This window comes from Mustela nivalis (genome assembly GCF_964662115.1).
Source record: "Mustela nivalis genome assembly, chromosome: 3".
NCBI classification, from domain to species: Eukaryota; Metazoa; Chordata; class Mammalia; order Carnivora; family Mustelidae; genus Mustela; species Mustela nivalis.
Genome location: NC_139022.1, coordinates 8,878,407 through 8,901,693, shown reverse-complemented (window position 1 = coordinate 8,901,693; position 23,287 = coordinate 8,878,407). Strand labels below are relative to the sequence as shown.

Genomic DNA, 23,287 nt, shown 5'->3' with positions numbered 1-23,287 from the left:
AGGAGCGAATCCAGCCTGGCGCTTTCCTCCAAGTACTGGGTACAGTTGCAGACTTCAGAACACATATTTATTGAACGCAATAGCATTTAAGAAGCATCAGAAGTACTTATTGCGCCTTTTACGCAGAAAGAGTCTACAGCTAACATAGGTTACAGGAGGGGACGTGGAACCCACAGAAGATTTGATATTCCCAGAACTTACCATTTACTAAATTAGATAATTCTTGGTCAGTGATTCACAGGAGTTTAAACTTATATACTGTTTCGGAGTCACATGTTTCCTAATTTCCTATCTGTGTGTCACTCAATTTCCCTGGAACGTCTCAGGTGTCTCGACATGGCAAGGTCTCAACACTAGGGAAACTGTTTCATGCAGAGGATTTTCCTCCTCCCAAGTCTCTTCCTGTGGTTTGTGCTGCACTTGCCAGGAGCTGCTGCCAGGGCCACGCAGACCCGGTTTCCCCACCGCCTGCAGTGTGGCTGCAGCCGTGAAGACGCAGGCCAAGGAAAAGCACCCCCAGGAAGCACGACCCCTCCTCTGTCTTTAATCCTCGTGACACACCACACATTTTAAAAGAAACCGAGGATCCTACTTCCTTACACATGATATACCGTAGTCATGATCCACGATCCACGATAGTCATTTTGTGCATTTAACATAAAAGCAAATCCACTGCATGAGATAAAAAAGCAGAAACATTGAATATAAATTACATTTAATGCAAGAACAGTGGTGCACCATTTCCACATTGTCATATAAAAGAAGAAGTTTCAGCTGTTGCTCCTACAGAACTATAAAACTGAAAGGGTGTAATAAAACTAAGGGTAATGTTAGTAGGGATCTATCACACAGAAGGATTTTGCTGAAACTCCAGGTATGGGTGAGAAGGTCACAGATACCATGTCCACGGAAGCCACTGCCACAACAAGGGTGAGGAATGCCGCATCTCATCCTGTGGTCCTCTCCCAGCGGCCATGGGCGCTTCCTCCCAGAGAGGCTGGGCCCCTCTGCTACCCCCTCCCAGAAGTGACTGCTGGTGTCCTCGTGCCGATGGCCTCCCCACCCCCTGGGCCCACCCCTCGTCTCATCAGTCCTGTGACACCAGAGGGTCCCCACAGAGTGGCAAGGGATGTGGTACGTGGTCATGCAGGCTATGGGCAGGACAAGGGGTCTGTGTGTGGTGACAGCATTGTGAGCCTCCCCGTGACAGGTGCTTACTTCTCCTGCAACAGTGCTGACAGCACTGGTCTGGTCGCTCCTGCTCTTTACTAGGTCCCTGGATGTAAAAGAATGGGGGACGCAGACCACAGATGTGGCTGTTGCGTGCTCCATCATCCCACAGATGGCACATGCGATGTTGTCTGAGACGGGTCTGGGGCTTGTTGCTGGGGGGCCCAGGCACAGCCAGGCTTGCAGGGGTTGAAGAGGTCAGGTCGTGCTGGTTCCTGAAGCAGAGCAGAGGCCCACACACGTCCAAACCGTGGCTTGGGAGGAAGTACCCTGCACTGAGAAGTGACGATGAGACGCTTCTGAGGTCTGAGTGTAAATCAGTCGTGATTCACATTCAGTGAAACTCCGGACAACACCTGCTAAGCATCCCCCATAGGTTCTCACATCTGTCCACGGTCTCTGTGTGAACATGACAGCCTGCCACGCCCGCATGCATGTGCTGGACAGACCCAGGCAAGAGCAATCCCTAATGCAGCACTGAGGGGCAGGTCTGAGACACTGAGCACGCTCGCCGCCCCGCTGGGTCCTGACACCTGCTGCCTGGAGCTTCCTGGGCTCACCCCGTTCTGTCTCTGGACCGACTCAGCCTTCTGAATAAACGCTTACACACACACCTACTGTGCACAACATAAGCAAAGGAGAAACACATGCTGTGTGATCACAATCATGTAAACATGAAAATGTGTATTTTATACAAGTATATCCCTTCAACAAGAAACACTGTTTAAACCCAACACAGACCCGGCTTCAACGCTGCTACTTATCCTTGCTACTCGTCACTTGGGGCCCTGGATGTACCCTGTGAACCTCAATTCTCTCCTCTGCCAGGAGAACGCACGTGGCTACCTTCAGGAGATCAGAAAGGGTGACCCATGACAATACGGCGCTGTGCCAGAAAACATGGGAGGGGTGTGGTCAGTGCCGAACACAGATGTGATAGCATCTTCTCGGGCACCGGGGCTCCCGTCCACTCCCGCACCTGAAGATGCCAAGTTTTCTCAGCAGCTCATTGTGGACATCGAACACTGGTCCCAGGCGAGCTTGTCGCTGTGACATCATGGATGTCATGTGATGACACAGTGGGGGGATGCACCCTCACTAGTGAACCTTTACAACTTCTGTCGACTGTCTGGAACTGTGGACGGGAGACCACGAGACAGTGTCCGTGTGAGCAGCTCACTCGAGTCCCTGCAAGCCACCTGCCGTGGTCAGGTTCCCTCCCACGTTACCCTCAGAACAGCAAATTCCACCGACACCCAGCGCCAGACCAACATTTTGGTCAAGATATTTTTCAGGGAAAAAAAGCAACAGCTACTGGAGAAACACCTGACAAACACCCGGGCAGGGCTCCCTGCTGCTCCGGCTTCCCCTGGTTCAGATCACGAGGAGTGTGCACAAGGACAGGGTGGGGAGCGGGAAGCATGAGCCTGATGACACCCGCTGGCCTCACCTGCCTTCTCCTCAGGGGAACGACGGCAACAGCACTGGGCGGCTGCAGGGACGGGTCCCCACGGCCTTGGCGCTCTGCACTTTGCTCGCCGCGCCCCTGCCCTGGCCTTTCCCCCTCTTCTTCCGAGGCGACTACTGAAGCAGCAGGAGAGATGACCCATGGCACCGACCATGCACACATACACACATGTGCATGTATACACACGTACACTCACACACGCACGCACACTCACATGCGCACACACAGGGAAGTCCTGAGCGCTCGCGCCTCTGCCACCAGGGGTGCACGCCGTCCCAGCAGACCAACGTTCCTGTAGCAGCGGCAAGCGTCCTGCGGTTACAGACTGGACCGCGTTCTGCAAGTCAGCTTGTCCCTGGGAAACCCAGGAGGTTATGGCAAAGTGTGTGGGAATCTTGCCGACAATCTTCAGGGAGGAACAGCTCCTAAATGGGCCATCTGCAGGGACATGAGACCTTCTACTTGCAGAAGGGCGGGTTTCCCCAAAACAAATGCTGCTGGGTATTTCCACAGCACCGAGTCCTAGCTCTAGGGAGGCAGCAAGAGAGGGACCAAGTAACGGGCACCAGACACAGGTGCTAGGCTGCCCACCAGGGAGCCTGCTCCTGGGGCCCTGAGCTCCTCATCCATGCTGAGTCTGGAGGACGCTGGTCCGTCCTTCCTCCTCCCAGGGACACAGGTGGGTTGCTGTCCTGGCAACTGCTGTGCCCGGTGTGGGTGTGTGGACGTTCTGGGCTGCATGCCTGCAGGCGCTCAGAGAACACAGGCGGTAAGCGGCTTGCATAGGAGGGCTGGGGCACATCTGCCAAGGGCCCTGGGGAGGAGCCTGCCCAGGCACCTGGGAAGAGCTTTCCCGCGGGGCCTCCATGGAAACCATGAAGCTCCTCACAGAGCAAGCATGTGACTGTCCATGCATCCCACGGCAGGTAGGCCTTGCAGCTGTGGCCACAGGGCTGCCCCTGGTACCCCCTCGACCAGCTATGTGGCCTAATCCGGTCACCTGGGTGTGAGCTAAGACTCACTGCATCTGATTCTGGGGTGGAGAAGGGTCATGGGCACCACAGTGGGTACTTTCCTAATTCTTCTTGAATAGACTCAGAATTAAGACAGTCTCTTAACAGCTTTAGCCTCTCCTGCCGCTCCCATCTGCATTTACTTTGAGAACGCCATGTGTCCAGATGATGGGTACTGGGTGCCTCAGGCCGGGACCCTCCCCTGGGTGCCTCAGGCCTGGACCCTCCCCTGGGAGCGCCCTGAGGCCAAGAGTGAGCTGACCTCATCTCCGGGAGCGGGGGTGGCAAGTCTGGGAGGGGGAAGGGGCGGTTAAAATTCTAGTTCAGAATAAACACACAGAACAGTTGTCACACACATGGCCGCCCAGCAACACCCAGCAGCGCTGGCGCATGGACGTGTTCAACGAGGCTGCAGGCATGGTGCGCTCAGAGGCTCCGCCGCCGAGCCAGAGACCACCCCTGAGGGATCCCGGATTACAGAGCATCTCGGAACCAGCCCCGTCTCGTGCTCGGCCGCTTCAGTCCTAGGAGAATGCAAGCGACCTGAGCCATTCTGAAAAGTCCCCATGAGAAGTGGTCCAGACCCTGAGAGTCCGATAACGTCTCCAACTTATTTCTTTCCGTAAAACGAAGTGTGGCTGGGGTCCCTTTACTCTCCCACCCACGGGTGCATAACCACTCGGCTGTGTGTGACACAGTCCTCCGTTGAGGGTAAGGGATGACCACAGTGCTCGGTCGCATCCAGAAGGGAAAGCCCAGCAGCTCAAAGCGTACAGTGGGCCAGCCGCTAGACCATGAGTGGGACTAGTGTCTCCATCTGGAGAACCAAGTAGGAGGCCTTTAAAGCTTTTTATAGGATTTTGAATCTTGATATCTTTTTAAAAATGACTATATTTTGATTCTCTGGTATTCAGATACTCTATGACGCATTTTGAACCACTCGGAGAGCTTGTCTGGAAGGGGACTGGCTGGACCAGTCTGAGAGCACTGACTAGCTCTGAAGCCCTCTCTTCCCGTTCTGCAGTAAGGGTGGGAGGACGGCTGAGGATGCACATTCACAGCCCCGCGCTGGGTCCTGCGCCCATGCCAGCGTGAGCCACATGTCCACCGGGCCCGAGGCCATGAAAGGGAGGTGTGGGGAGACCATGGGGAGCTTCTCCCCAACCCTGTCCACTCCTTTCTCAAGTGCACTCTGTGTCCCACAGACTGTGTCACCTTTCCTGAGTGACTCTGGGGCGTGCATCACACGCCCCACACGACTCTCTCATTTACGAGGAATCGCATTAACGCAATCCTTGATGGTTTTTTAAAAAACAGCCCTCAGCAGACCGTTCAGGACACTGTACAAAGCTGAAAAAAGTAATGAAATAAAGATCTTAAGAAATTCCCCAGCAGCTCACCCAACGAGAAATGAAAGGAAATGTGGAGAAGTAGGGGCTTTGGCAGACAGAATGAGGCGTTCGAGCACACATGGCTTCCAAGTCCCAGGGTTGGGGCTGGAGTGAGGCCCGCGGGGAGCCAAGGGCCCCGATGAAGGCCGAGGACGTGCATTCAGGAAACACGGGGTGTCAGAGACAAGGAGGAGGCTGTCTCCGGTCACCATGCAGGAAGCTGCCTGAGCACACGGCCCCAGGCCCACAGCCACACCAAAAGAAAACATCCTGGTGTTATCACTAGACACCACAGAAAGTGGAAACAGGATTAAGTTTAGAAAAAATAACCAGTTTTAAAATAACCTGAAACAGACTGGCAGCCCACAGGTCTGGGTTTCCATTCAGAGTCCCTGAGAAGGGCCACTGAGTCTGTAAGAGCATCAAATGTGGGACATCCTGCGGATGACAGGAGGCTCCATGAGGCGCGACTCAAACCTCACGCGCCATGGGGCCACACGGGGACACCCTGGGGAACCACCAGGACAGGGTGCGAGGTCCACACGTCCTTCCAAAAGGAGCTGGGGATGGGTACGTTTCTGCGCTACAAACAGAGGAGATGACGGCAACACTTCAAGGGCAAACTCTAAATTAGTAGAAGTTAAGCAAATACATTTCTAACGTGCAAAGGAGAACTTTAGAGGAAAGACACATGAAGAACTTAACCAAAATAGTTTAAAGATCAAGAAGAAAAGAAGGACAGTAAAGGGGACAGATAAGAATCCTGCGTCTGTGATCAGAAACGAGCCAGCATGTCCAGTCATTGCCACAGGCTCCCGCAAGGGGCCCAGACCAGAGCGCCGGACACAGGAAAACACGAAAACACAAGTAAAGGGAAAGGAGTAAGGGAACACAAATGAGTCGGAGTTGGTGGTACATGGCTCTGCGGAGGACCAGCGGCAAAATGAATGCTCTTGTGTGGAAAATAATAAAAAAGAAAAAAAAATGATTGAGAAATCTTAAAGTGATAGATTCTTTCCGTGACTGTATGACATTCAGATCCCTGCAGATCTGAATGTCGTACAGTTACAACAATCCCAAGATGTCCATGGGATCTGGTCAGAGGTTGTAAAGTTCACAAGAAAGACAGGAAGTGCGAGGATGGGAGCAACCATCGGACAAGGAGGTGGGGAGGTCATGGCCGGCACACGCTGCACTACAAACGCGCGGCGGTTAAGCGTGGCACAGATCTGGACGCTGATGGAAAAAGTATGAGTTGGGCTCAGTGGTAAACCCGTGGCCGGGACACGTGGCCAAGGATCCAGGCAGCACCATGGCCCCTGAGGAAACAGGTCTCGATGAGCTGTTACCCAGGAAAACGAATCTGATCCTTATTTCCCACTTTTGTTTTACAAAAGTCTCATCTGGTTTTGAGATGTGACATGGAGAGCAAACAAGAAAACACTTGGAAGAAAGTACAAGCAAGTGTCTTTTATGAGCAAAGGGAAAGGAAAGGGTCCCCAAAGCGGATTCTAGAACCCCAGGAAGATGTGGGTGCATCATCCGGGGAGATTCACTCCTCCCGACAGGACAACCAGCTGTTGCCGCCAGCACGCAGCAGGGTTTGCTCCGAAAGCACCACAGCATCCCTGTGGGTCGGTGTGGCAGACAGACAACCTCGTGCCTGCACACAGGTGGGAGGACAGGTCGCCAAAAGACAGAACCAGACATCAACACGGAGGAGGAGCTGCGGACCTCGTCTGCGCGGGCGGAAACAAAATCTGTCCCAGGCAGAGCGGCCATTGTATACACGCCACGGATCAAAGCCCCTGAGACAGCAGAGTGGGGGCAGTAGCCAGTGGGGCTTCCCAGGCTGCGGGGGCGGGAGTGGGGACATCCCTGCGGGTGCGGGCACAGGAGCCACGTCATGCTGGAAAGCAAACACCAGGGAACTCGCCCTCTGTCCACGGCCACCAGATTTCACCCACCACGTGCTGGCCCAAAGAACATGCTGAAGGCCCACTGCCCGGCGACGGTCGGGAAACCAACCGTGGCTCATACATAGCAGCAGCAATACAGCACGGGGCCCTTTCGCTGTGACCTCTGCAGATCCTGAAACCAGGACGTTGAGAAAAGCGTAAACCCCGAATGCTGTCCTGGAGCAATACTTCGTAAGGGTTAGGATTAGATGAAATGGCGTCTTTTCAGGGTTGCACACACACACACACACAAACATATTCGATCAAGGGGACGACATAGATCCAGGATGTTGTTTGCCTCTGGGTGGGCCAGGAGCCAGTATAGACATGTGACATGCAGACTGAAAAGCCAGTGACAATATTCTGGTTATAGATCTGAGTTGAGTTCATGGGGTTTTGTGCTGGTATTTTGCTGCACGGCTGACCAAGATGCTAACTGCCATCTTTACATATCAAGAGTGACATTAAAGGGTTCAAACCAGAAATGATGCCATCTTCGGAACATTACACCTCGCTCTCGGGCTCCACTGCAGGCCTGGCAGCCGGTGGTGTTAGCCGTGCTACTAGGTAAGATTTCCAACAGAGCATTCTCAGATGCTTACGTGACTGATCTGTGCCCACATATGCCGTTGGGGGACAGCTCACCTCCTGGGAAGAGGTTACAGCAGGCCCGCTGGTTGGGGAGCAGGACCAGGCCCCTGTGGGAGGAGGCTCCGTAGCCGGTCCACTGCCCTGCTCCAGCCCCGCGGTGCTTCTGGATGGGGAGGGCATCTGGAGCCTCATGGACACTCAGTGCAGGCACACAGCCTCGTGCTTGCTCAGAGGCTTGTCCTGATTCGGGAATAAACCTTGGGCAGTGCCCCCCCCCCCACCAAGGGGACCTGACAAAGGCATCCTGAAGACAAGGTCCACTGCTCGGCAGATGAGAGCAGGACAATGAGGTCTGCCTCGGAGCTGGGTGTGCCTCCTGCTCATGGTGATACAAGTCACGAGTATGACCCCCTGTCGTGGCGTATCGAGGTGTCCCCCAGGGAAACGAATGCCGGCCAGTGGCATCCTCCATCCTGTCTTACATCTGTCCTCTGCACTGGCCAGCGTGTGGGACCTGCCCCCTCTGGGGCATCTGTGCCAACCAGTCCCACGCTCAGTTGGAGAGAGAGAAGCCGTGCTTACTTACTGTACTTGTGGGGTTGCCTTTCAGACGCACGCCACTGTTGCACTGTGGGGAGCAGGCCCGGCTGCCGTGGGCACTGGATGGTCCCAGGGACCCTGCAGGCAAGCAGAGACGTTACTCAGATGGGGCGCCTTCCAGGAACCCCAGCCCCAGGCAGCCACCCAGGACCCCACACCTGGCCCCTCACGCGGGGTGGGTGGTGAGAGTTTGGGCTGTCAGCACATGCCGATCTTGTCCTGGGACCCTGCAGCAACCCCCTCCATCCGGCCTCGCACAGAAAATGGGCAGAAGGTAGACACCTGAGCCGAGGCACCCGCACCGGGGTCCAGGGCCCACGCCCATGTGACACCAGGGCCTCTCCCCTGTCCTTCCCAGCACAAGCGTCACATCGGCTGATTTACTTAACCCTAGTCCTGACTTTCTGTTCTTTGTTTTCAAAGTACCTATCTGTTGAACGTTTTCTGACGCTCTGGGTGTCGCAAGCCACATGAGTGGAAAACACAAAGACGAACAAAATGGGTAGGACTGCAGACCAGGGCCGGGAGCAAAGGTCCAGGGCCAGGAATGCCCGCACCTGCCCTAGGTTCACCCTATCACCGTTCTGAGCTGCGAGTTCCTCTTCTCCATGTCCTCTCCCTACCCCAAGTGGAGGCCACCCCACCAGGGAGCTGTGGATGCCCCCAGCCCGTTGCAGGGAATGGGTCCCATCTGGTGGGAGCACCAAACTGGGGGGGGGGGCGGCCAAGTGTGACCCGCGCATCTCTCTGTTTTGAGAGAGAGAATGCGTAGGGGAGGGGCGGGAGGGAGAAGCAGGCAGACTCTGGTCCCAGCACAAAGCTGACGTGCAGCCCAGGCAGGACCCCAGGAACACGACTGAGCTAAAACCAAGACTCAGAGGCTCAGGCAACAGAGCCACCCAGGCACCCCCCACAAATCTGTTTTGAGAAAAACCAAGGCATCACTTTAAAAATCCAGATTTCTGACTTTCCAGGAAAGAGAAGAATCGGAGGTTCCTGAGCTCACGTGCCCAGTGATAAAACACAGCCAGAGCGGAGTGGGTCTTCCCCCTCACCTCCTGGCCACGCTGTGCCCAAACCCACCTCCGCCGGTGTCAAGGCTATGTGCTGCCAGTCAGTGGTGTGACGTGGCCGCTGGCAGGGGCACAGAGACGAGCCCGTGTTGGTCACAACATCATTAGCATCCTTGCAACGTCCTGAAAATGGAACTAGAAGCCTCCTAAGCATTTCACCTCCTCCCGCCACCTACAAAGCTGTGTTGGGACCACAACCCCCATCATCACTTCATGGAGGAAAAAATTAGGGGGATTCAGCACTTGTTTCTGCTGACCCCGGTATTCCCAGATGGCTGCTGGGGGCACTCGGGAGAGAAGGCTCCCCACGGAGCATCTGCTCTGGTAAAGGGGGGGCACGCCCCCAGTCCCTCTAAAAACTGGACAAGGTGACCAGAGCTTGTCAACAACTCGACAAAACCAACAAGAACTCACAGACCCTGACAGGGGGCTCTCCTGGGAAAGGAAGGGGAAAGTGTTCCACCATCTCCCATGTGGGAACAGCCTCAGACACAAAGCCATCTTCCCAGGAAGCCCATCCTGGGTATTTCTGGCACAGCCTAACCGTGAGCAGCTCCTGCGACTGAGACAGTCCATTTACCTCGGTGGTGAAGACACGGGAAGACATCAGCAGAGTGTGCGAGGCCCCTGCTGCGGGAATAGAGCGTCGAGGCTTCGTCCTAAGGAGACCCCAGGCACCTCTGGGCGGACCCAGGAACCTGGCACGTGACCGCCGGAAGCAGGGGACAGCATGGACAGCAAGGCTGCAGTCATCCTGCTGTGCCACGTCGCGTGAATGTCCACCTCCCCTTCTGCAAGCGCCTGCAAGGAGGAGCGTGTGAGCCTGAAATCATGGAACAGCTGTTGAGTACGGCTCTGTACGCTTACCCGAGAGGGCCCAGTGCTTCGTCCCTTTCTAAAAGCTACAACCCAGGTCAAGCCACACCACACATGCCATCATTCCGAAGCCACCAGTCTGGATCTCTGCAGATGGGGCTGTGTGTGCTGCCGCCAGGCTTCCCGCCTCCAGTCCTGCCCCTGCCGTTGGGTGACGCACGAGGCCTCCTTCTCTTCCCCACTCAACGTCCGGCAGGACCTAACCCTCCCGCACACCACCATGTTCCTGCTGCACGGTGAGGTGTGCAGCCCCAAGAACTCAGGAGAAGCGTGCTCTGTCCTCCTTTGCTGCAACAGTGGTGCTCACATCCAACAGCCACACTTTCTTCCTGCCGACGGCCACCAGCAGCACAGCGCTGCCCCAGGGCCAGCACCAAGTCTGCTTCTCAGCGTCTCCACGTGGGCTCTCCAGACTGGCTCACTAGCGACTCACAGCAGAATCCAGGCCACCCTAATCCCCACAGACTCCACAGCTCCCAGGAAAAGGCTGCTTCCGGACAGGGACACAGACGGGGTATGGGGACAGAGCTGAGCCGGAGGGGACGCCAGATGGACCATTCTGGACACAGATGCGGATGGGGCATGAGGACAGAGCTGTGGTTGCTGAGGACGTGGACGGACAGGGTCCAGGCTCACTCCGTGTTCTAGAGTGTGGCTGCCCGCTACCAATGACCCGATGTGGGGTTGAGGGTCAAGCAGGCAAGAGCAACTCTGCCTTCATGTTGTGGCCTCAGCATTGGAAACTTTGCTTGAATTTCAGGAAGGATTACGGCCACTACACCGCAGTTTCTTAGGATACTAAGATTTGAACTCTTGTAGTTCACAAAGAACCCAATAAAACGACCATGGACATTTACTGAATTCATAAAGAATTCCACGTCCCCGTCGCATAGGAAACCTGGGAGGCAGATCTCATGTGGCACGGGTGGCAGGCCACAAGTGACTTCCCTCCCTCATGGAAACCATGAGTGGGCACCCTATGGGAACACTGATATGTGGCAGACAGGCGGACACACAGACCACCTGGTGGCCCTGCCTCCCACGGACACGAGGCCACATGCCTGAGACTCATATGCACAGCTAGTGCTCACTGGCCCTCACTCTTCCCGAGATAATCAGCGTGAAGCCGTTGCTCACACAGTCTGACCCGGGACCCAGAGCGACAGGAGGCCACTGAGCCCCGTGTGCCGTGAGCTTCTTCCTGCCACGTTTCTTCACAACATTCCATCTGAGATTTAGAAGAAAGAGGAGAGATGGTTCGGCTGCCCTCCTGCCATCAGGGGAAGCTCCTGCTGCACCTTCCCCTGCCTATACCAAACCCTGTATCTCACCAAACCTCACCCCTGTCGCGAACGGATTGTCTGTGTCCCCATTCCCGGATGGGAAGGTACTGGGTGCCTGTGGGAGGTGACAAGGTCATCCCGTAAAAGGCCCCTGAGGCCTCCCTTGTTCCTTCCCTACGTGAGGACATGGCCATGAGAGGTGTCTTAGAACAAGGTCCTCCTCCGACGTCCAGTCCCTGGAACCAGGAGCGAGAGGCATCTGCTGTCCAAGCTGCCCGGCTTTCCTGCGGCCACCAAGCAGACACCGGCCCATGCCAGGCCAGCTCCTCCCTGCCGAACGCATGTGAGGCTGTGGTCCCTGCTCCCAGGACCCGGAGCACCAGGCCACAGGCAGGAGCTGCTAGTGCCTGAGGGGCCCCCTCCCGTGAGCTGGCAAGCAGACCGTCCACCCCGGACGGGCACCCCCCTGGATCCCAGAACCTGCCCGTCCTGCACCGTGGCTGCCCCCTTTGTGGCCCACACTCCCCCAGCCCCATGGGACGGGACACAGGGCTTCATGTTCTTTACTCCTCCCTGGAGGGCCAGGCTGACGGTGGACACGCCTGCTCCCGCCGCTCTGACCACGCCACCTCCTGTGTCTCCAGCCCCTCAGGCCGTTCTCAGGATCCCAGACCCTCTTAGCACTTCACCAAATACCCCAGTCACAACGTGCAGGCACAGAGGGAGGGATGTCACATGGCGAGCTGTCCTAACATGTTTGCACAGCGACAGGAGGGACCTTCACTCCCCTAGGAATGTGGATATGGGTGAGGTCACCTCATGGGGCTCTGACAGGAAAACACATGGTTTCTGGGGCCAATCTGTTCAAGGTCTCGGGGTGGGGGGAGCAGGAAGATGAATGAGGTCCACGGCCCTTTGGTCCAGTGCGGTCCCTCCTGCGCCGGATTTGCCGGGGAGTCACCCCTGAACCTGTGGACAGAAGCGGCTGGGGACTCCATGGCACGGGGCAGCAGCCAAGGGACAGGAAATGAGGCCAACGGGCGAGCCCAGGGCAGGGCCGCTCCTGTACAAGGGAGAGGAGGGCGTGGACATGCCCGCCGAGCCGCACACCTGAGTGAGAGGGTCACAGCCGAAGCCCCAACAAGCACGAAGGTGCCGGACGCCCGTCCCAGCTGCCCAGGAGGAAAGCAACCACACACTGTTGTAAATGCACAGTGGCCGCGCGGTCAGCAAAGGTCATGGTTTACGACCTGGACTGAGACTTCTGGACGGACCGGTGGCGCCTCACTGACCCGGTCACTGCTCGGCGAGCAAGAGATTTAGGTCGTGTCCAGGGTGGGGTGACCCCTTCACAGCACAGACTCATTACATCCATTCCCCCATCCCCACATACGTGTGCCCTCCCCCCTCCTCACAAGCATGCCCTCCCCTCCTCTCACACGCGTCCATTCACCATCCTCTCACACGCGTGCCTCCCTCTTCTCCTTCTTGGGGTACATTCCTCACGTCACACTGATATTTCAGGCACAAACTTGGTTTCTCTGTGTGTGCATGTGTGCAGGGGACTGACCAGTGAGCTGGCCTGAAGGAGGAACTTTACAGCTGATCAGGGCACAGGCCTCCGGCTGAGGCTCCTTCTCCAGAAAGGCCTTGGGTATGTGCACATGCAGGGTCTCAGGGATGCCTGCAGCTGAGGCGTCTACCAGCATCCTCCACCGTGGAGTGACCACTGTTGACACCCAGGCATGACTCCCATCCGATGGGACACACAGCGTGGGGAGCAGGAAACCCCGGGCCCCTGAAGGTCTCGCCGCCCCTTACCTAATGGGAGCTTTAGAAACGATGGTGCGTCCCTGAGATACTCAACCGTGATGGTCACTTTGTCACGGCATTTCTCAAGAGACGCACCTGTAACGAGACAGGGAACAGCCACGTTACCGTCAGAAAGGACCGGGCTCGGAGAGAAAAGACAGGATCCCCATGCGCCTGGACTGTTCCTCACCCACTGCGCGCTAGCAACGACCACTGAGACAAGGAGGCCCCATGGCCCCGGGAGCGGCCGCTGCCCTGAGTACACGACATGCGTGTGCCATCTACACAGACCCTCATGCACCCATGGGGGTGCCACCCCCGGCCGCCGACCGCACTTACCACTCCCCCACCAGGAAGTCCCGTCAGGAGGACTCGGCAGAACGGCACAGATGGCCTATTTCCAGATGCTGGCAGGCACAGGTAAGCTGGGTGATGGGGACCCAGCAGATCACGGGCATGAGCTCTGGGTTTCCATGACACGAGCGGGCGCCCCTTCAACGTGCCCACGCTGCTATGCTGGGCATCGCACTGTATCCAGGGTTCGGTCACTTCCCACTCCATCAGGATCTCCATGTCTCGCTGCGTCTCGCACACTCACCGACATGGAAGCAAGTGTGACGTCGCTGCTCCTGAGCCCAGAGGGGAATGGAATTCACCAGCATCTGGCTGGTGTGCGGTCGAGAGCCCCCAGTCACGTCCAGTCAGGACTCGCCTGCACGGCCCTCCCTCAACTCCGGCCGCCTCTGGCTCCTGCTCCCTTATCGGTTCCATGTCCCTGGGCCTGGCATCTTAGTGGCTGTCACAGGTGTCCCTGACACCTACTGTTGTCCCCTCCGCAGCCCGGAGAGCTGCACGTGTGCCCTCCCCCATCACCATGCCCTCCGTGTTTCCATTTAAAATTTTTCATTTATTTTAGAGAGAGATAGAAAGCACGTTCATGAGCAGGGGTGGGGGGAGGGATGGGGAGAGAGACTCTCAAGCAGACTCTGTGCTGAACCTAACATGGGGCTCAAGCTCATGACTCTCAGATCACACCATGACCTCAGCCAAAACCAAGAGTCAGATGCTAAACTGAGCCCCCAGGCATCCCAGATCCGCAGATCCCAGGAGCCTCCTGCATGGATAGCCACACACGCAGCGGCAAGAGCAGAGGGCTGGCAGGGGTGGGATTCCAGGCCATTCCGGCTCAGGGCCACACATCTGGCCGGAACCTGGAGCACAGCTAGTTTTCTGGGATATGACGATGGCTGGGGAGTCCCTCAGGCCCCATCAATGAGAAGTTTTCCTGGTGACCATGGAGCACGGTCTGTCGTGTTCTTCCTCAGAACGAAGCAGGCACGTTTCTTACATACATGACGCCCGTCAGGTCCCCGGTCTGTGACCAGACAGTGTGCCCGACCACTGAGTACACCTGCAACTCCCCTGACACCTGACAGCCGTGGGCCACGCTCTTCAAGTCCACAGATGTCGGCACGCGCCAACATGCCCACCAAGGCAGTGTCATCTCTCAGACAGCAGGAAAGATTTCCGCCGATTCTCACCGTGATACACCTCCCAGTTCTGGCCAGGCCTCTTCCCAGCCGGTGCGCCCTTATGTGTGAGTCTCACGACCAACACGGGGAGTCGGGTGAGTCACACGTCCACGCCCAAGAAAAGGCATTTCTGCAGACTGGACAGAACACTCGGCAGGATGACATCAGAGACGGTGTCGCAAATCAGTCCATCGGCCTTTCCGAAACGCCAACGTCACAGGGACACGCGCAGCCCGGGGGCCCAAGAGAGGCATGAACACGTCTCTGTGTTTTATGAATCAAGTGGCTCATTCCCATTCCCTGCCACCCACCTGCCAGGCAAGCGCTTACTTGGTGAGTGACAGAAGTATGAACACCAGTGTCCTGCCGGCCTGTTTCCTGAAAACCAGCAGAGTCTAAACAGCATCGGAACTAGTTCTCCACACCTGCAAGTGCAGGCTGTGACATGTGAGTCACCATTTACTAAGGGACCTGTGACACGAAGTCCTTCCCAAGGGGACGTTATTCCATCAGTGATCAGCACCTTACTAGTGGAGGAACATCAGGTAAGTGGTCAAGGGCAGACCTGACACCTTGGGGCAGGATGGGCACCAGTAATCTCATCACAGCACATCTGCAGATAGATTTCCGCAGCCAGCTTGTCCCCAGATCTCAAAACCAGATTTTTATGGGCATCGGAGTGTGGGTCCATGCAAGGGGTCTCTACGGACGGGACAAGCACAGAGCCATGACCCTTTCCACCACCCAGTCTCCCTGCTGCTGCTGCTGATTTGTTTAGAGGGACCCTGCTTTGCCCCTAGTCACGTGTGCACTGACAGCACCTGTGTGATGTACTCAGAACCAAGTCAGTGGTGAGGAAAATGCAGGAAAAGTCCACCTGGCCACATGGCTAGGCCCTCACCCTGCCGTCCCAACCTCACTTCTCCTGCATGGGCGAGCAGACACGCGTCCACGTGCACACGTCCACACACTTGACAAGAAGAATGAGCGTGTTTTCACTTCAATTTAACCACTGACTGGACACATTTCTAACCCTTCACTGAGGTCCATCACTAATCACATACATTCCTAACCCTTCACTGAGGTCCATGGGGAGTAACTGGAAGAAAGGGGGGTGCATTCACAGGGCTGCCGAGGTCACCACCTGGGCTCTGCAGGGAGGGTGTGGTGCCCCAAGCCGTGCTCAACCTGGGGGCGCAGGTGAGGCCACAGCCGTGGGCTGGACAGGGACTCCCCATGCTGCCCCAGCTGTCCTACCCCTCCTGGCTTCTGTGTCCTTCCTCCATCCCCAGAAGCCCACTCTGCGGGCAGGAGGGCAGCGTGCTGTAAGGAACATCCACACAGCCTCAGGGAGCAGCTGGTCCGCCGTCCTCATCTTTGACCTGCTGGAGTCCAGCTGCAAGCTCTCCTCCTCTGTGCCGAGGACCTTGCAAGGGATCAGCCTGTACACTTCTCCTTCATGTGACTCCTGCTTAGCATGGCACTGGCTGGACGTGGGAAAGCACCATATGCAGCATGGTGTCCCTGCTCACTGCTGGTCCTGGCTCCCGACTGTGATGGGAGGGGGACCCCTGGGGCCCGGGCCACCCTGCCCATCTCCTACTCCTCCTCCATGTTCGTCCACACAGACACAAGCAGGCCACTGGGTCCCTGGTCGCCTCAGAGTCCTCCTATGTGAAATGAGGGGCTAGACCAGGTATCCATGAGGTCTCTCCAAACTTCCCATTTCTGAAACACCCCCAGAGTCCCTGGCAGGACAGTTTTCTCTGCGATGACCACGGAGGTCATGCTTCAAGATTCGATCTTGGCTGGGAAGCTGGGAGGACTTGTCCAACAGCAGAGAGAGAGAGCAAGCAGAATGCACTGTCCCTTTAAAATGGCTACTCCCCCAGCAACCTGAGCTGCGAGACAGAGACAGACTGACCTCCAGCCCCTAGGACCACAGTCAGGCCCAGACTAGCTTCTCCACCTCAGCAAACATCACATGCCCGTATTCGCGGGAGCCCTTCCTAGCGAGGCCTCTTGACTTACCACCTGTGATGACGACAGGCACATCTGCACATGGATGTTGGAGTCGGAGCCATTTGGGGTCTTAAGCCAGGTGGGTGCCACTGGACGTTTCTTCTGGGTTAACTGGCATGTTCTGGTAAATCAGCTGAAATTCTCTTCACAGAATCTCATACCTGGCATCATCCTCAGACAAGTTCTTGGTGATTTTTACGCCTGAAATCCAGGCATGCGGGGAAAACCTCGTGGATGACCACAGACGGACCATGTCATCTCTGCCAGGATGCCAGCCTTCCACCAACAGAGGACCCGAGAACTCATGGAACGAATTGAAATTTGAGAATGAATCAGTTGCAAAGAAGGAAACCACCTTCTTCTCATGTCTGCTCTGGAGGTGGGGACAGGGGGCAGGCAGAATGGCTCAGGGGCCGCAGCAGGTGGTCTGGTGAGCGTGGGTTCCATCCCACAGCAACTCACAGACACCATAACCACATGCCTTCCTGAGACTTGCTTTCCTGAGCTCTAATGGGACAGAGACTGGACCTTCACAAGAGAGCCACAGAGTCCCTGTCAGCCTCCAGAACTGAGCCGACCTGTGGACTGTGCGTCCTCGAGTCCTCCGACCAAACATTTGTACCGCCCGCCTCCCCACTGGCTCCCACAGGAGGACACGTGGCATCAGTGGTGGGCCCGAACGGGGTCCTCCTCCTGGACCCAAGCCCATGATGGTCCCTTCAGCACGGGCTCACAGGGGCCAGGCGATAGTGGCCTTTGTTTCTTCTTGAGCCCACCGTGTCTCGGTGGCTCTGGACACAGCCTGCAGCAACTCTTTCCGAACAGACTGCAGAGACGCAGCCACTGGCCAGTGGCATCTCCACACCTGCTTCTCGACTTGTGGTCAGGAGGGGCCTGTGCAAAACCTCGAATGGCTTCTGCTGGCACAACAGAACCAGCTGCGAGGCTGCGTGAAGGACCGAAAAGACGAGCAGTCTGTCCCACATTCCCAGCTTGCGCACCCCTTCAGCCTCGCACAGCGGGTGAGTCGGCAGTGACCACGGCCCTCGGCCGGGAACATGAGCCCACGGACCCCAGTAACAGCTACAGGGCTGTGCACGCCCACTCTGCCCCTGCCTCCCTGGGTGGGACCACTCACACTGTCCTTTCCAGCTACAAGGACGGTGCCTTTCCTCCCTTGCTGCGTGGCCAAACTAGCCATCTGTCTGTCCTGCAGTCTACACGAAGTGGGGTCTCTTCCTGGGCCAACTGCTGGTTTGCTACCTTGGTGACATCAGGCTTCTTCAAGCTGGGGAAAATGAGGCAACACCTTGGAGAACTTGGTAACATGCCAGGGCAGCGAGCCATGGCCCCACACCAGATGCAAGCCCGTGACCTCCATGTGTTTGCCGGTGGCCTGGGGCACGCCAACCCTTGCAGACTGAAGGACAAGTCATTGCATGTCAGATGTCAGCATCTAGGAAGACAACATAGCTGCCAGCGGCCTCCATGGGTCCTGAAGGAACTGGAACCACGTCCAGGCACGCTGCTCTTCCCACTCACCTGACAGTCCACCAGGCACTCAGCTGTGACAAGCCCGGCAGCGTCTCCGTGCTCTGGTCACACTGGGCTCTGCCACATGGGCAGCAGGACTCGAGACCCGAGTTGCTGGAGTGTCCATGTAGATGGGCTGCTGGTGGCATCCAAGGAGGCAGCAGAACGGTCACATGCACATGCTTGGGGTCTGTCATGAAACCATGTCGATAAAACCATATCTGTCTGGAAATATTCTTTTTGGAGAGACGCTCCTAGGACAACAAGGGGCAGCCGCACTCTGGTGGGTCCATGAGCCACAACACAAGGGAAGTGGTCACCATGGGTTGGATGTCCCCTGCCCCATGAAGCCACAAAGTTGGGCGTGGCCAGCAATGTTACCTAGGGGACTGGTCTGTGCAAGATGGGGCTGGACCGGTCTCGCTGGAAGAGGTGAGCACGTGAACAGGAGTCTCGGCTTCCACAGCCTCCCCAGGACCCATCTCCCATGAACCATGCCTGCGACATTATTACAAGTTCTGTTTCCCACTCCTGTGCCATCAAACACTACCAGCTAGAGACGGAGAAACTGACCTGAACTGAAGGTTATCTGCAGAAATCTCCATGGGGTGCTGACAGTCATGGGCTCTGGGGTCGAGAACCCCTCCCCCAACAATTTCCCAGCCTCTGAGTGAGAAAGTGCATCGATCATCTGCACCTATCTGTCCATCCGTCGGTCATCTAGTCCTCCACTTACAACCCACCCACCTAATCCGTGTGTTTTTGCTCCTTTCTTACCTGGCTCCTGATTACGGATGCAACGTCTGCTGGAAGCACCTTCCATTCACGGTGGTGGAGCTTCCGGGCACGTGCACACCTGAACAGAGACATGGGGAACATTAACACCTGATCCCCGCAGAGAAGACAGAGGGAGGTGGCACAGGGCAAGTCTGCTGGGATGGGGCAAGTGTCTCTCCAAGAGCCTAGTGGATGGAGAGCAGAGGCAGGAACCGGGCAGCCGGCCTCCAGCGTGAACCAGCGCGCCACCCCCGCCCCGGACCACACTCACCCTCGAGGCCGAAGCCTGGCTTACGCCCACCTCGGTGCCCCACTGCCGAGTGTCAGAGGAGTTCCACGAACATCTGTCGAGCGACTGACCAGGGCAGAGCGAGTCCCATTCCAACAGACAGAGCGAGTGGCCATGCTCCCGGGTGGGCACCGCCTGGGACATGCAGCTGCTCTGAGCTCTGCGCCGTCTCCATTCTGCGACTAATGCACGTGACTGACCTTACTTCTTCCCTGAGGCCTGAGGCCGGATGGATTCAGAAACAGGTCGGAAAGGATGGATTTGACTCAACTAGGAGGCACCAGGAGGTAAGCTCCCAAATGCTTACTGATCAGGGCAGCTCTCGCCAATGTGTCTGCCGTTCCTAAGAGCTTGGTCTGCTCTGCTGGACTGGCAAAGACTCAGCCAAGATGCTCTCACATCTGCAAGATCTTTGTGATGCTTCTGACCACAATGCAGGAACACGACATCCATCACGCGGCCATACCGAGATCCTGTGGGCACAGACCTGCTCGGCCTTGCCCGCCCTGAGCTCCCAGGCAGACCCATGCTGGCCCAGCTCCTCCCTGGCGCAGGACCGCTGGATGCGGGCTCCTCCTGCCCACACCATGCGACTGTCAGCCACAGTGATGTCCTGCTCTCTCGGGGGACGTGTCTCAGAACTTGTGCGACACAGACTTACTCACAGACGGTCTGCTCCCCGTGGCGACTGCTCGAACAGCAGTTACTGATGTGGAGAGAAGCCCAGAGTGTGTAACCCAGAGGGAAGCTGCAGGTTCATTCCCATGTACGCCTGCCGTGGAAATAAGCACATTCCGTCCCCCCATGTTCCGAAGCTTGGGGCAGTGTATGTATGAGGAAGCCTCATCTTGTGGCTCCTTTGCGTCCGAGCAGAGTTGACACGATTCCTTTTAGAATTAACTGAAGCCAACAGTGTAAGAGGCTTCCCCTTTCTCTACATCCTTTCCAACACATGTTGTTTCCTGTCTTGCTAATTTTGGCCATTGTAACTGGTATAAGGTGGAATCTCAATGAGTTTTTTTGTTTGCTTTTAATTTATTTTTTTATTTATTTTCAGCATAACAGTATTCATTATTTTTGCACCACACCCAGTGCTCCATGCAATCCGTGCCCTCTATAATACCAACTACCTGGTACCACGACCTCCCACCCCTCCCGCCCCTTCAAAACCCTCAGATTGTTTTTCAGAGTCCATAGTCTCCCATGGTTCACCTCCCCCTTCCAATTTCCCCCAACTCCCTTCTCCTCTCTAACTCACCATGTCCTCCATGCTATTTGTTATGCTCCACAAATCAGTGAAACCATATGATAACTGATTCTCTCTGCTTGACTGATTTCACTCAGCATAATTACTTCCAGTCCCATCCATGTTGCTACAACAGTTGGGTATTCGTCCTTTCTGATGGAGGCATAATACTCCATAGTGTATATGGACTGCATCTTCCTTATCCATTCATCCGTTGAAGGTCATCTTGGTTCTTTCCACAGTCTGGCGACCGTGGCCACTTCTGCTATAAACGTTGGGGTACAAATGGCCCTTCTTTTCACTACATCTATATCTTTGGGGTAAATACCCAGGAGTGCAATGGCAGGGTCATAGGGAAGTTCTATTTTTAATTTCTTGAGGAATCTCCACACTGTTCTCCAAAGAGGCTGCACCAACTTGCATTCCCACCAACAGTGGAAGAGGGTTCCCCTTTCTCCACATCCCATCCAACACATGTTGTTTCATGTCTTGCTAATTTTGGCCATTCTAACTGGTGTAAGCTGATATCTCAATATGGTTTTAATTTGAATCTCCCTGAGCGCTAGTGATGATGAACATTTTTTCATGTGTCTGATAGCCATTTGTATGTCTTCATTGGAAAAGTATCTGTTCATATCTTCTGCCCATTTTTTGATATGATTGTCTGCTTTGTGTGTGTTCAGTTTGAGGAGTTCTTTATAGATCCTGGATATCAACCTTTGGTCTGTACTGCCATTTGCAAATATCTTCTCACATTCCGTGGGTTGTCTCTTTGTTTACTTAACTGTTTCTTTGCTGTGCAGAAGCTTTTGATCTTGATGAAGTCCCGAAAGTTCATCTTTGCTTTTGTTTCCTTTGCCTTTGGAGACATATCTTGAAAAAAGTTGCTGTGGCTGATATCGAAGAGATTACTGCTATGTTCTCCTCTAGGATTCTGATAGATTCCTGTCTCACGTCGAGGTCTTTTATCCATTTTGAGTTTATCTTTGTGTACAGTGTAAGAGAATGGTCAAGTTTCATTCTTCTACGTATAGCTGTCCAATATTCCCAGCACCATTTATTGAAGTGACTGCCTTTTTTCCACTCTATATTTTTTCTTGTTTTGTCGAAGATTATTTGACCTTAGAGCTGAGGGTCCATATGTGGGCTCTACACTCTGTTCCACTGGTCTATGTGTCTGTTTTTATGCCAGTACCGTGCTGTCTTGGTGATCACAGCTTTATAGTAAAGCTTGAAATCAGGTAACGTGATGCCCCCCATTTTATTTTTGTTTTTCAACATTTCCTTAATGATTCAGGGTCTCTTCTGATTCCATACAAATTTTAGGATTATTTGCTCCAGCTCTTTGAAGAATACCGGTGGAATTTTTATGGGAATGGCATTAAAAGTATAGATTGCTCTAGGCAGTATAGACATTTCTGTTGGTGGGAATGTAAGTTGGTGCAGCCACTTTGGAAAACTGTGTGGAGATTCCTCAAGAAATAAAAAATAGAGCTCCCCTATGACACTGCAATTGCTCTATGGGTATTTACCTCAAAGATACAGATGTCGTGAAAAGAAGGGCCATCTGTATATAGCAATGTTTATAGCAGCAATGTTTATAGTTTATAGCAGCAATGGCCACAGTCGCCAAATTGTGGAAAGAACCAAGATGCCCTTCAATGAACGAATGGATAAGGAAGATGCAGTCCATATACACTATGGAGTATTATGCCTCCATCAGCAAGGATGAACACCCAATTTTTCTAGCAATCTGGACGGGACTGGAAGAGGTTATGCTGAGTGAAATAAGTCAGGCAGAGAGAGTCAATTATCATATGGTTTTGCTTATTTGTGGAACATAAGAAATAACATGGAGGACAAGGGGGGATGGAAAGGAGAAGGGAGTTGAGGGAAATTGGAAGGGGAGGTGAACCATGAGAGACTATGGACTCTGAAAAACAATCTGAGGGTTTTGAAGGGGTGGGGGTGGGAAATTGGGGGAACAAGGTGGCGAGTATTGGACAGGGCACGGATTGCATGGAGCACTGGGTGTGGTGCAAAAACAATGAATACTATTATGCTGAAATAAAAAAGAATTAACTGAAGCTAGAATTTACTCTGAAAAATGAGGGTGTGAGGCCATGTGTTTATGAGGGATTCACTTACTTAACATGTTTATGAACTTCATGAATCTGAAAAATGGAATCTGCCCCAATAATAGGCTGAACGGCCCCTTTTCAGCCCCCTTGGAATCTGGACGAATGACTTGATAATCTGACTTGAAGGCGTATTTGTACCGAACGTTGGAGTTCGCTCTGTTTACAAGGTCTGCCCATAATTCACTCTAGCATGACTTCTGGGTAGACCTGTCTGCTTTCCTGGGCTGGGCCAGGTGCTCAGGGGCCCCTGAAGCCTTCCTTCCCCTGAGGAAGCACCCCCCACCCCCAAGAGACGCACAGACATGCGGCTCGGGAAGAGCATAGCTGGGGATACTCCACGCATGTGCACATACGCCCCGGACTGTGCATCCCTCGAGACCCCATGCTTGTTTGTCCCCACTGCAAGCACCTTCCCCACACCCAGTGCAGATCGGGGGCTGCGTGTGGGCCCC

General features: G+C 55.0%; 1 protein-coding gene across 1 annotated transcript in view; it reads right to left on the bottom strand.

The window, feature by feature from the left end:
• The window catches only part of LOC309861890 (gamma-2-syntrophin-like), a gene marked incomplete at its 5' end in the record, with an annotated part of 131,702 nt that overhangs the window by 75,302 nt on the left and 33,113 nt on the right, over positions 1-23,287 (bottom strand). The window contains 6 exon segments of the mRNA XM_082725200.1: positions 6,621-6,765; positions 7,070-7,193; positions 7,663-7,708; positions 8,238-8,329; positions 13,305-13,370; positions 13,373-13,391. Of these exon segments, the coding sequence (XP_082581326.1) occupies positions 6,621-6,765; positions 7,070-7,193; positions 7,663-7,708; positions 8,238-8,329; positions 13,305-13,370; positions 13,373-13,391 (492 nt within the window).